The 13,458-nt window shown below is 43.0% G+C and overlaps 1 protein-coding gene across 2 annotated transcripts in view; it reads right to left on the bottom strand.

Annotated features, from left to right (window-relative positions):
* The window catches only part of LOC139385443 (max-binding protein MNT-like), a 29,430-nt gene extending 19,823 nt beyond the window's left edge, over window positions 1–9,607 (bottom strand). The window contains exons 1-4 of one of the 2 annotated variants that reach the window (XM_071130491.1): window positions 9,343–9,587; window positions 2,556–3,228; window positions 2,046–2,087; window positions 1,373–1,484 (exon numbers count right to left, since the gene is read on the bottom strand). In XM_071130491.1, coding sequence (XP_070986592.1) covers window positions 1,373–1,484; window positions 2,046–2,087; window positions 2,556–3,228; window positions 9,343–9,415 — 900 coding nt within the window. In that variant the 5' untranslated portion in view covers window positions 9,416–9,587. Of the gene's footprint in view, window positions 1–1,372; window positions 1,485–2,045; window positions 2,088–2,555; window positions 3,229–9,342 lie in introns of both variants that reach the window. The other variant, XM_071130492.1, reaches the window with a different exon arrangement.
* Window positions 9,608–13,458: the final 3,851 nt, after the last annotated feature.

The following is a 13,458-nucleotide window of genomic DNA, read 5'->3' as shown; positions in this document are numbered from 1 at the left end:
ACGTTTGTACCTGAAAAAGAAAAATTACATAAAAGTAGGTTACAAATATCACTAGGAATTCTGCAAAAAATGGGTTTAATTTAGTAAATTTGTTCAAGTATTCACACACATAAAAAAAGGCACATTACATGACCAACAGTATGTGGACACCGGCTTGTCGAATATCTCATTCCAAAATCAAGGACATTAAATATATCTTTATCAAGGTTAAGTTAATAATTATGCTTTGGATGATGTATTAAACCACCCAGACACATCAAATATGCAGTCGTCCTTTTGAACTGAGCTGCAGGACAGGAAGGAAACTGCTCAGGAATGTCACCATGAGGCCATTGGTGATTTTAAAACAGCTACTGAGTTCAATGGCTGTGATGGGAGACCACGGAGGATGGATCAACGACATTGTAGTGACTCCAAAATAATGACCTAAATGACAGCGTGAAAAAAACTAAAATATACAGAATAGCGTGTGTAAAAGGCACTGAAGTAATACTGTAAAAAAAATAATAACCTGGCCTAAATGCAAAGCCAACAACCGATCAATGAGCAACTGCCTCATGGTATGTGTATGCTTGACATAAGCAAAGACTGGGGAGTTTTACAGGATGAAAAGTAACAGAATGGAGCTAAGCACTAGAGGAAAACCTGCTTTACACCAGACACTGGGAGAGAAATTCACTTTTCAGCAGGACAATAACTTACAACATAAAGCCAAATCTACACTGGATTTGCTTATCAAGAAGACAGTGAATGTTCCTGAGTAGCCAAGCTACAGTTGCTTCCAGAGGCAGTTTGAAACTCAGTAGTGAGTGTTGCAACCGAGGACAGACGATTTTTACGAGTAAATGAGACAACGGTCACGTTCTGTGAGCTTGTGTGGCCTACCACTTCGGGGCTGAGCCATTGTTGCTCCTAGGCGTTTCCACTTCACAATTACAGCACTTACAGTTGACCGGGGCAGCTCTAGTAGGGCAGAAATTTGACAAACTGACTTGTTGGAATGGTGGCATCCTATGACGGTGCCACGTTGAAAGTCACTGAGCTCTTCAGTTCGGCCATTCTACTGCCAATGTTTGTCTATGGAGAGTGCATGGCTGTGTGCTCTATTTTATACACCTGTCAAGAATGGGTGTGGCTGAAATAGTCGAAACCACTAATCATTACACTCTACTTTCTTCAAACAAAGCCTACGAGATACGACACAAAACTGACTCTACTTCCCATGACAGGGAAAGAAGTAACATTAGAAAACTGGAAAATCCACACATTCAAATGGTGAAAACGCAGAGTGAAAATCTACACTTAATTCAACAGCGAATTCAATTCCATCGTAGTCCTTTGCTCAACCATGCAGTTATTTTAGCTTGCTTACCTGTATATATCGGAGGGCGCTCCTCAGGACACTGAGGTTAGAGGTCTTCTTCTCATCTGCATTGGGGATGTTTTTCTTCAGGGTATCAAAGCACTCCTTCAGGTGAGCCCGTCTGCGTAAGGGATGGCGGGATGAAAGAAGGGTAGAGAGAGAAGTCTTAGTGAGAGGGAGGATGAGGTCTGATTTCACACATTCAGCTTCTTTAAAGAAATAAATGTTGCAAACCAATTTCCCATTTAGGGCTAATAAATAATTACTACTAACATGAGACATATTGAACAGGTTTCTGTTTTCGTGGTAAAACGTCTGTGTTAAAGGATACAGGCAGGGGTAAGGCAACAACTCCTCTGCTTGGTCCTGTTTTTGGCCATTATAACCCTACTACTACAGTACAGGGAAGTACAATCAGAATATTGAAAGCCATTAAAAAAGTCCAAGATATGACCAATTATTGTCTGACAAATGCCATATCTATAGATTAGACATTAGTGAATAAATGAGAGCATCATTTTTTTCTTAGAACAGGACAGAGAAGTAAGCAAGCAAGTCGGTTGAAAAAAGACGTGGGCAATAATAGTGTACACCTAATCTCACCGTAACCTTAAACTGCCCTGTGCAAAGAGCTCAATCCACTGTTTAATAAAAGGTGACCATGGGAGAGAGATGCACCCACCTGTTTTTCTCAAGCTTGTTATGTACTTCTCTTGTCCCTGCCCTGTAAAAGCACAGATCGGAGCACATTATAAGATTGGGTGTCCAGAATGGGCAAGACGACGAGACTCACTGAACAAGAATCAAATCAACCAACAAATATAAAAGTACTCCATCATCTCTGTTACTTTACTTTAACAATATACTGTATAATATGCACAGGCAGCTAATTGGATCTGATTACCGCTCAATTGACCAATCAGGACACTCATTATAGAGTACATAATCCAAGAGTTATTTAGTCCAAAAATCTTTCAGTGTAGGGACTTTTCATGGTTTGTGATTTCTGATACCGTTTTTACCTTACCACTCAACATGTGACTTACAATCACATCTACACACACTCTTTGCTACAAAATAGCCCCCCCCCCCTCAAAAAAAAGGAAAACAAAAAATGCAAAAGGAAATTAAAAAAATAATCTAACCAAAGTGCAAACCATCTCTCCTATAAATAACCAAATTGGCCACTTACCCTCCAGGCCTCTTCTTCCCGTCCAGGTCAGGGGGGCTGCCTCGGCCCCCAAAAGGGCTGGTCTGGGCCCCACGGGGTGTCTGGGGGGGCCCTGGCTGGGGAAGTAAGGCATGCAGCTGGGGGGCTGAGACGATGGAGCCAGGGTAGGGCTGCACCAGCTGGGGCGACTGCTGCTGCAGCAGTTTATGGTTGCCAGATTGGGGAGAAACCATCTGCGGAAGGTGATGGTGGTGGCGATTCTGCTTGTGGTTGCCAGATTGGGTCAAAGGCAAGTGGTGGGAGTGGTCTGTCTTCACCTGAGGAGAGAGAGCCAAAAGTGCACCCTGTCCCTGGTGGTCGTGCCCTGGGGAGTGAGGGTCCCTCCTGGGGGAGGCCAGGTAGGGTGCTGCCCCGGCCTGGGGGGACAGGGTGGTGGAGGAGGGGGTTGGGACAGTGGGGGGCAGACCTGTGTGGTTGGAGGTCATCATGGGGATAGGGATGACAGTAATGGGCATGGAGGGGGGTGGCAGTGGGGGCGGGACAGGGGCGGGGCAGCGCTCCGAATGGGGGCAGGGCTCTTCTGCTCGGGTCACATGGTTCATCTGGATGGGGGAGTAGGAAGTGACATCATTGCGCCTGTGGGTGTGGTCAGACAGCTGTTGGAGGCGAAGCTTCTCCCCCAGCTCATTCTCCTCTGTGGGGAGAGAAAGAAGGCATGGTTACAGGCTAGAGCACGTTAGCAACCGTAAGAGCCAAGAATGTTACCAGAATTTCATTCAATTTATCAATAAATATTTTGATTGTACTAGCTTCGTCAACAAAGGAACATCTGAAAAGTGCAAAAACATTTGACCGTCTAAAAAAGGAAACTCCTCCATAGCTCTGGGACTGCAGTTAGGTTAGCTCTGGTAACGCAGACTTCACCACCCACTGGGTTGACAGCAATGACCTCTAACCTCTGCCATGACCAGAGAACATCGTTTTCAAATAGGTCAAGCAGCATAGGTTAGGTACCAGCAGAAACATGTCTGACAACATTTCCAGTCATTTGACTAATCTCCATCTAGTGAGCCAGGTTCACTCCCAATGAATACTACAATCAATAAACAAAAACAGGGGAGGAACACTAGGGTGGCTGGAAGGAAGCATTCTGCCATCCATTCACCTAGCTAGCACACCATGTTTACAGCTTATGTTGCATGTTCTGAAATGAAATATGATGCCAGACACCTCAATAGGGCTTTTACAATGCTGACATACATTCATACCAGACCTGCAGCCAGACCTCATCCTGCCTCCTGGACCTCTGCCAGCTTGTAAGAGCCGTATAATGCAGCCGCAATGCCTTGCCAGCCAGAACCTTGAGACTAGTTAGAAGAATTGACATATTAAAGCAGCTCGTCTTTGAGGGAATCCTGTGGGCCCTGTTCAAAAGTAGTGCACTATATAGTGCATAGGTGCCATTTCCGAGGCAGCCAAAGTCCTATATTTATACAACGTTGCTCTTGTTGGCACTGGCTGGCTACAAGACAAAACTCAAATTCTGTTTATTCTTTTTATGAGTGGATTTACACACTTACAGGTCTGCAGCATGACAGGAGGACTGACAGTATGTGTGGTAAAAGCTGGGCCGAGCTCAGTGCGAGACATTTTTTTTTGAAGAGGAAGTGGGGTATATTCCAAGGTCAGTGTGTTCAAGTAAAAGCAGGTTTTATGCCTATTGCCCAATCCAGGTCATACTGGCATGTAAAAAGGGATATGTTCTGTTGGGACATTGCAAACTTCCGTAATTCCCCAAACTAATCTTCTTACTGGGGACCCATATGCAACGACTGTAATGTGTAGGCCTAAATACTGTAATGAAGTATTTGTAACTTTGAGCTGAAGCAGAAGAGTTTTTTCTGAGAAACTTCCATGTGGGATATCTCCACATCTACTGAAAGCCCTCAGAGAGAGAGCTGCAGGACGCGGTTGGAAACACATCAGAAAATGTATTGTGGCAGCAAATCAATTAGACAAAGCTTTTATTCAGCCCTCTAACCCAATGTTGTGACTGAAAACTGAACAAACACATTGTGTTGATGTTAGTGCAGTACTGAGACTGAAGACATTGAACAATTGAAGCGCAAAACGCTCCGTGAACTCGTCTGTTATTTAGGAAGCAACTGGCTTGTTAGAACGTTTCAGTACTGATGCTCTTAACATTAGGTCCACGTGCGGTCCTGGAGAATGAGCTCCAATTGCGTTTTCCTAGCTCCTTCAACACATTCCCGTCTTAGAGTGGGGGAGAAAAGACGACAACCTGGACAAGCCAGAGAGACAAAGGAAGAGAGGGGGGGTTGAATCCCTGAGTTCTAGCAACGACCTTACCTCTCTTCATCCAATCGGATTGGAGAATCACCAACAGCATGCGTTTCAATGTGTAGATACTATGGGGGCGGGGGAAGGGGGTTGTCCAGTTGCTATGGTAACAGTGGTGTTAGAACCCGTCAGACACAAGAGAGCTTTACAGCCACCCTTTACATCGATAAGAGGTTGAGCAGATCCGAGCTAAACATGGCCATTACAGCACGTTAGCTACACAATGGTCCCTTTCCTTAGACCACCATATCCAGTTCAGTGGGAGACTTGATTCAATTGGGTTGTTCAGAGAACTTCTCAGAAGCGTGGGATAAATTGAGGACATGCAACAGTGTGTGGATTGGGCCCAAGCTGTGGTAATTTACCTGATTACAGGGAGGGTGAAGCTACATGTAGTCGAAGATATTGACAAAAGCGAAAAGTCTCAAAGAATAAATAACAGTGTATGTGTGTGTGTCTGTCATAATAATGCTATCTGGCTGTGCATCTTCCAAGAGGCCAAGGCACACACGGAACACGATTTTGCAGTTAACACAGACATTGGTCATATTTTGTTCAGAGCCAGGCAATAGGAACAAGCAACAGCTATACTCTCCCCAGCACAGCAGAGGCCAGATCGTCACGGTGACATTGAAAGCCCCCTCGGTCTTAGATATGAAGAGTTGATGATGTTCTACATACTGCCTACTAAGATTAAACAGAGCGGCTCAAACTGAAACTACATTTTGGTTGGCCTTTTATAACACTAGTAAATTGTTGATCAGAAGAGGTCTATGTATGTTTGTTCCTTGTCTAGAAAGAAACAATTTGCCTTTATACTGACCTGAACTAGATCTACTTAAGTTAGTAAAAATGAAAATGTCCAAGACCCGGGGTTGTATTCATTAGTGCACACTGTAGCACTGTCATCAGTGTAAACACCGTCATCAGTGTTTAACCTCTATCTCAGGCCTATCTGGTACACTCAATAGTGACAAAGTGCAGTCAGAGTTCAAAGTTCAGCAGCCCTGAGAAGATTCAGTCCATTAAGTGCTCTTCTCCCACATTCAAGAACAACCCATAAAAACCCAGGAGGCCTGGGGATTGGTTAGGCCAAACCCCAGAAGGACTGGATTGGTTAGGCCAAACCCCCGAAGGACTGGATTGGTTAGGCCTTGCTCAGTCACAGTCCCAGGGTAGGATTCAAAGGTCAAACACAGTATTAGTTAACAACAGAGCCAGGAATAAGTCCTCCTCTACATGCATCTGAGAAGGATGGTCCTTTAAAAACCCATGACATACTTAAACCATCGTTTAAGTGCAGAGTGTTGTGAGCTTGTCATTTGTTGAACAGGCAGTGGTGTCAAAACTCCTAAATCAAATTGTATCGGTCGCATATTTTCCAGATGTTATCACGAGTGTAGCGAAATGTTTATGTTCCTAGCTCCAACAGTGCAGTGATACCTAATAATACACACATATCAGAACGAGAAATGTCAGAGTCCGAGAATATAAATATACACTGAACAAAAATATTTTTAAAAATGCAACATGTAAAGTGTTGCTCCCATGTTTCATGAACTAAAATAAAAGAGCCCAGGAAGTTGCCAAAACTCAAATTGTATGCACAAATTTGTTCACATCCCTGTTAGTGAGCATTTCTCCATTGCCAAGATAATCCATCCACCTGACAGGTGTGGCATATCAAGAAGCATGATCATTACACAATTGCACCCTGTGCAGGGGACAATAAATAGTCACGAAAAATGTGCAGTTGTGTCACACAACACAATGGTCACAGAAGTCTCAAGTTGATGGAGTGTGCAATTGGCATGCTGACTGCAGGAATGTCCTCCAGAGCTGTTGCCAGAGAATTGGATGTCAATTTCTCCACTAACTTCATTTTAGAGAATCTGGCTGTACGTCCAACTGGTCTCAAGCGCAGACTACGTGAAACCACACCAGCCCAGGACCTCCACATCTGTCTGAGACCAGCCACTCTGCCCGCTGATGAAACTGTTGGTTTGCACAACCGAAGAATTTCTGCGCAAACTGTCAGAAAACGTATCAGGGAAGCTCATCTGCGTGCTTGTCATCCTCACCAGGGTCTTGACCTGACTGCAGTTCAAAGACGAAACCAACTTCATTGAAGGTGAGCATTTTCCCACTGGCACTCTGGAGAAGTGTGCTTTTACAGATGAATCCCGGTTTCAACTGTACTTTGCAGATGGCAGACCGCGTGTATGGCATTGTGTAGGCGAGCAGTTAGCCAATCTCAATGTTGTGAACAGAGTGCGCCATGGTGGTGGTGGGGTTATGGTATGGACATGCATTAGCTACAATGTCCCAGTTCTTCCATGGCCTGCATACTCAGACATGTCACCCATTGAGCATGTTCTGGATCATTAGGGTGCTCTGGATCGACGTGTATGACAGTGTGTTCCAGTAATATCCAGTAACTTCGCACAGCCATTGAAGAGGAGTGGGACAACATTACACAATCAACAGCCTGATCAACTCTATGTGAAGGAGATGTATCGTGCTGCATGAGGCAAATTGTGGTCACACCAGATACTGACTGGTTTTCTGATCCACACCCCTCTCTGGGGTAACTGTATTCCCAATCATTTGAAATCCATAGATAAGGGCCTAATGAATTGATTTAAATTGACTGATTTCCTTAAATGAACTGTAACTCAGTAAAATCTTTGAAATTGTTGCATGTGGCGTTGATATTTCTGGTCAGTGTATATGATGGTGTGTATAGACATATTAATAGAAATGGTGTGTACAACAGTAGTTATATAGGATGAGCCTTGACTTGGTTACAGTATGAAGTGGGTAAAACACTATGGAAACATTAAAGTCACCAGCTTTTAATGACTATTGACTATGTACACAGGTCATAACTCGTCCTCTCTCTGCAAATGAATGACTGGTGAATACACAGCTGTGGAGAAGGTAGAGGAAGGGGTTGTTGTTTCTTTTACCATTTTGGTTCTCAACCAAAGAGTAATCAGATGTGAAAGCATTGACCTAAGGTGTGAGAGAATGACACCCACTCCATGGTTTCCGGTAAGATCGGGGGCATAGTTGAGGATAGCCTCGTTCTCGTGCTATTTATAAAGATACTTTTGTGAATCCAGGTGAGAGTCAAGTCTGGTATAACGTTACTGCATTAGTGTGTCAATTAAAACACTTTTCATTGGTAAATTGGTTGACTCAAGACTACCTACCACGTGTTCTTATCTAATAACATACACCCTTTCAAGGTACAGGAAAAACTTGATTAATGTTTGCACTGCTTGCTTGACTTACTACTAAAGATCTATTGAAATGTTGTCTGGTTGTGTTTAGCTCTATGGCCTTGATAGGTTGGGGATAAAAACATGTGTAGTTCCGCTTATATAACCAAAGCACATAGCAGAGGAGTGAGTACAGTAGAAGGGGAGAAACACTGCCCTACTTTCTTCCATACTGATCTAGCAGCAGCACTAAAGAGAAGAGAACAGGGAGGGAACGAGGGGGCCTCCGAGTGTAGGAGTGCCAAGCATGCACGTGGTGAAAGGGGCGGTCCCCGTTGCAGATGGGGCGTGGTCAACTTGGACACGTCACCAGCAACAAGCAAAAAAAAACATTCTGCGATTAGCCGAAGGTTTCTTTACTAGGCATGTTCTATCTAGCCTACATATCAGTTTAAAAAGTGTCATGTACGAAATCACATACATGTAATGGTGTATTCATACAGCAATTTTAGGAATTCAAAAGATTGAGCGCCACAAGAGCCGAGAGGGAAACCTGAATCTGTCATATGATCCCCTGATATGTCAGGTCAGATGACGTAAAACGTCTTCAGCACTCGCGTCGCCACCGCCCTTTACTGAGATGAGTTTTTTAAATTTTTATGTAAAATAATGAAGAAGGTTGCTATACGACTTTAAAAGTCGTCGCTAGATGTTAAACTTACATGGTTTGGCCGAAAGCTCATAGTTGGAAACAGTGCTGCAAATAAACACGATCGTTTCAAGATTTGATAGGAGGCGCGTCGATCGACGAGTTTGTAATGCAGTAGAATTCACATGGCTACATTGTGTCCTGTCACACATCCAAATGATATATTTGTAGCCAACTTCTTAGCACAATGATCCAATCTGAAATAGGCTACTATTTGAAATCACACCTCCAATTGCTCAAGACATTTGAGACAAGGACGTCTGATTAGTCACGACCCCCAACGCAAACAAAGGCAATACAAATCAACTGTGCACTTAATCTTACATTATGAACCAAATGTTTAATTATGAAGAAAAAAATGACTGAGGTTAAATGCATGCAGATTATCTTTTCCCAGGAGAATAATCTTATAGATTTGACACATCTAAATAACGAATGATTTTGATCCTTTCAAATCGTAACGTTGAAAGCATCTAAAAAAAAAAAACGATAATTGATTGTAACCTTTACATACCACGTGCCTTCTGTTGTTGCTGGGCTTGCAATTCCAAAAACTTGGCTGCTTCTAAAAGCGTCTCGATGCTCATTTCTTCTACGTATTGGAAACTAAACGTTACAAGCAAAAATTAAGCGAATGTTACAGGCTATGCACTTTATTTTTCAGTGTAAGGATCCAGTACTTCAGTCAGCAAAATTGAAGAAAAAGGTAATCGGATACCCCTCGTAGAAACTCTTCCACATACGTAGAGGAGTTGCAACAAGATGGCGCTGAGTATAGTAGGTAACAAATCAGGGCCAAAAGCATACAACATAAGACCGCCCACACATGTATTCCCTCCCATACACTAAAATAACAAATAAAACACGACATGGAGTATTGAAATGACTTGACATACTGGCATTGAATTTCATAATGCTACAACACAAACTACACGTTTTCTCATCACAAACTACACGTTTTCTCACAGACTCCTAATCCACGATTTGTCTGTGTCCGTTCACGACAACACGTTTATATATTATTAACATTTCATTGCCTAATAGCTAATCACCAGCCGAGAACAACAAAGTATTGAGCTTGCAAACTAGTAGAGTAGCCATCATTCTCATATTATGATCCGGTCTCTGGGTCAGTGGCCTTAGCAACCAGCCATCATTGACCGAGGTAGTTTGTGTGTATGCATTGATATGTAGGCTACGTGTGCAATTTTTTTAATGTAGTTCTGTCCTTCAGTTGTTCTAGTCTAATGATGTTCTGTATTATGTAATGTTTCCTGTTTTGTGTGGACTCCAGGAAGAGTAGCTGCTGCTTTTGCAACAGCCTAATGGGGATCCTAATAAAATACAAAATATTTACCACCATACACGTATTAGTCATCAGAAATGTCTGTTTAAAGTAATGTAAAGGTAAACATGTCATTTATTGACCGTATTGCAAACATTTGCTGTAGTTGCCATCATAAAGGTACAAGTAGTCAGACAAAGGGCATAGTGGAATGGTTCATTAATAAACAAGGTGGTACTGGGCAGGGCGGCTTGAAACAAGAGCAATTAAAACGTTTGCTATATAAAGAGATGGTACGGTTTTCTCTCCACATGGCGCAAGGTCGTGGACACTCGGCCAACTGGCTGGCTGTTGGGTGAGTAGTAATTTTCCTCAGTTTAACTCTGAGCAGTAACTGCTCTGTTACTTTGTGGACAGCATACCTCTTGCACTTAGGTAATTAACAATCATGTATCTTTATGCTTGTTTGTGGGTTTTACTGGATTGACAGCTATTTTCAACTGTTTTCCAAGACCAAGGGTACCATAAATCCAAACCAATCATTTAAGTGGCACCTCTTGTGAATGGAAGCAACCATGATGTATCAAAAATCACTGACCTCCAATGAAAATCACTGACCTCCCATGATTCTCACACACAGGAACTGATCAAGTCAAAGTCCTGCTGTGTATTCAGTGGTGACCTCTCATTCAGGGCTGGTCACCTGTTTTGAGCCCCACATGTGTAGGGCAAAAAATAAAATGATATGTATGTAACCGATGTGAAATCGAGCCCAGGCGAGGAGAGAGACAGAGGCTATACTGTTACACATACACACCACATTTTGGGGGGCTTGCCTGTTTTGCATGTTATTTTGGCATTAATACATGTCACATCAGTTTGCAAACAATGTAAAAAATATATATATAATTGTTAATAAAGCTGCATACACACACTGTTTTCTTGAGTAAGGCAGCTCCAAAATGTTTCAGCCTAGCTCAGTGCTTTCTGTGGTGGTAGAGAGCCAGCAGAAAATGGGAGCATTGCACCGTGATTGGCTCAGTGTTCTGTCACTCATGGGGACAGTACTTCATCACCAAGTTTTAGTCCTTAGTAAGGGTAGACATCCAAAATTTCAGCCCTTTGGGTCCAGCCATATAATTATTACAAGTGCCATTCCAAGAAGGCTCATTGTCATTGACCACAGATAAAATGACATCAAATCAAGTTATGTACAGCAGCTTTGATTGTACTGATCATGTCAACATCTTACTTTCAAAGTCTTAGCTACCAGTCATCATGAATCAAGTCGATAATCTACTGGCAAATCCTTTTAAATCCTTGTCATATGAAGAGAAATGATAGATAAAACATATCTGTGCTCATCGGTCAAAGATTACACAACAAATTGGAAATTGCAAGTTCAACAATCAGTCGTCTGGAAGGAATCAGTGGCTAACTGCATGCATTGTAAAGTAACTACTAATGTGAGCCTGCTATTCAATGGAGTGGCTGTGCCCCCCCCCCCCCCCCCCCCCCCGCAAGTTCCCACAATAAATCCAGAGATTGCCAGACTGATGGCCCACAAAAGACCACGCGCCACCTTCACAAGGTGAGTCCAAAAATTACCTGTATGCTGTTGCATACATTATGTAATATGCAAGGGAGATATGTATACTGTAGCTAAGAAAGTAATACTAAGTGTATGTTGTGTAGTAAGATGTTAGTAGCCCATGTGCCTTAGCCTAATAATTGTCTATTTTCACCAATGCGGTATTGTAAACATTGTTCGTGGCCGGTGTCTGCTTGTTTGCCAACTTTTTTTGTACAGCTTTTAGTGCTACTGATAGTAGTGGGGGCGTGCAAATTCAGTACACATTATATAACCCGTCAAATGTTATTACGACGTACCTTTTTTGAACGCCATTTGGGTCTTTGCATGTGCCTCACCCTAAATTGTCTATTTTCACCTTAATTTCACCTGTTTTAGAGAAATGTAATCATTGAATATTGTAAGAGCTTTCAATGTTTATATGCCCCCTTTACTTATCTTACGGTTCTGACTTGTTGTACAGGGAGTACACTGTAAGAACGGCCCATGTTCTGAATTCTGTCGTTGTAAAAGTGTTGAACAAATAGTTATGACTATGTCCATCGTCGCTCGCTCATTAATGTCTTAATTGAAATTACAGATTGCCTCATCTGCTTGTCGTTCCCTTATGCCATTGTTTGTACATCTCAATTGTCAGTAGAAACCACATTTGATTAAGCAAGTCAGCCATGTTTTTTTTTAAGTCCATAAATGAGGCTGAATTAATTGTTTCTCTGCCAGTGGTAGGCCTGATCACCGACAACGATGAGACAGCCTATACGGAGGAGGTCAGAGACCTGGCCGGGTGGTGCCAGAATAACAACCTATCCCTCAACGTAACCAAGACTACGGAGATTATTGTGGACTACAGGAAAAGGAGCACCGAGGACGTCCCCATTCTCATCGACGGGGCTGTAGTGGAGCAGGTTGAGAGCTTCAAATTCATTGGTGTCCACATCAACAACAAACTAGAATGGTCCAAACACACCAAGACAGTCGTGAAGAGGGCATGACAAAGCCTATTCCCCCTCAGGAAACTAAAAAGATTTGGCATGGGTCCTGAGATCCTCAAAAGGTTCTACAGCTGCAACATTGAGAGCATCACTGCCTGGTATGGCAATTGCTCGGCCTCCGACCGCAAGGCACTACAGAAGGTAGTGCCTACGGCCCAGTACATCACTGGGGCAAAGCTGCCTGCCATCCAGGACCTCTACACCAGGCGTGTGTCAGAGGAAGACCCTGAAAATTGTCAAAGACCCCGGCCACCCCAGTCGTAGACTGTTCTCTCTTCTACCACATGGCAAGCGGTACCGGAGTGCCAAGTCTAGGACAAAAAGGCTTCTCAACAGTTTTTACCACCAAACCTTCAAACTCCTGAACAGGTAACCAAATGGTTACCCGGACTATTTGCATTGTGTGCCCCCCTAACCACTCTTTTACACTACTGCTACTCTCTGTTTATCTTATATGCATAGTCACTTTAACTATACATTCAGGTTCAAACTACCTCAATTGGCCCGACCAACCAGTGCTCCCGCACATTGGCTAACCGGGCTATCTACATTGTGTGCCACCATCCGCCAACCCCTTTTTTTACGCTACTGCTACTCTCTGTTCATCATATGCATAGTCACTTTAACCATACCCACGTGTACATACTACCTCAATAAGCCTGACTAACCGGTGTCTGTTTATAGCCTTGCTACTCTTATTTTCAAATGTCTTTTTACTGTTGTTTTATTTCTTTACTTACCTACAAACAGTTTTTTTTCTTT

Source organism: Oncorhynchus clarkii, chromosome 27 (assembly GCF_045791955.1).
Source record: "Oncorhynchus clarkii lewisi isolate Uvic-CL-2024 chromosome 27, UVic_Ocla_1.0, whole genome shotgun sequence".
Taxonomy (NCBI): Eukaryota; Metazoa; Chordata; class Actinopteri; order Salmoniformes; family Salmonidae; genus Oncorhynchus; species Oncorhynchus clarkii.
The sequence above is the reverse complement of the archived record's forward strand: the minus strand, read 5'-3'. Positions and strand labels throughout refer to the sequence as shown.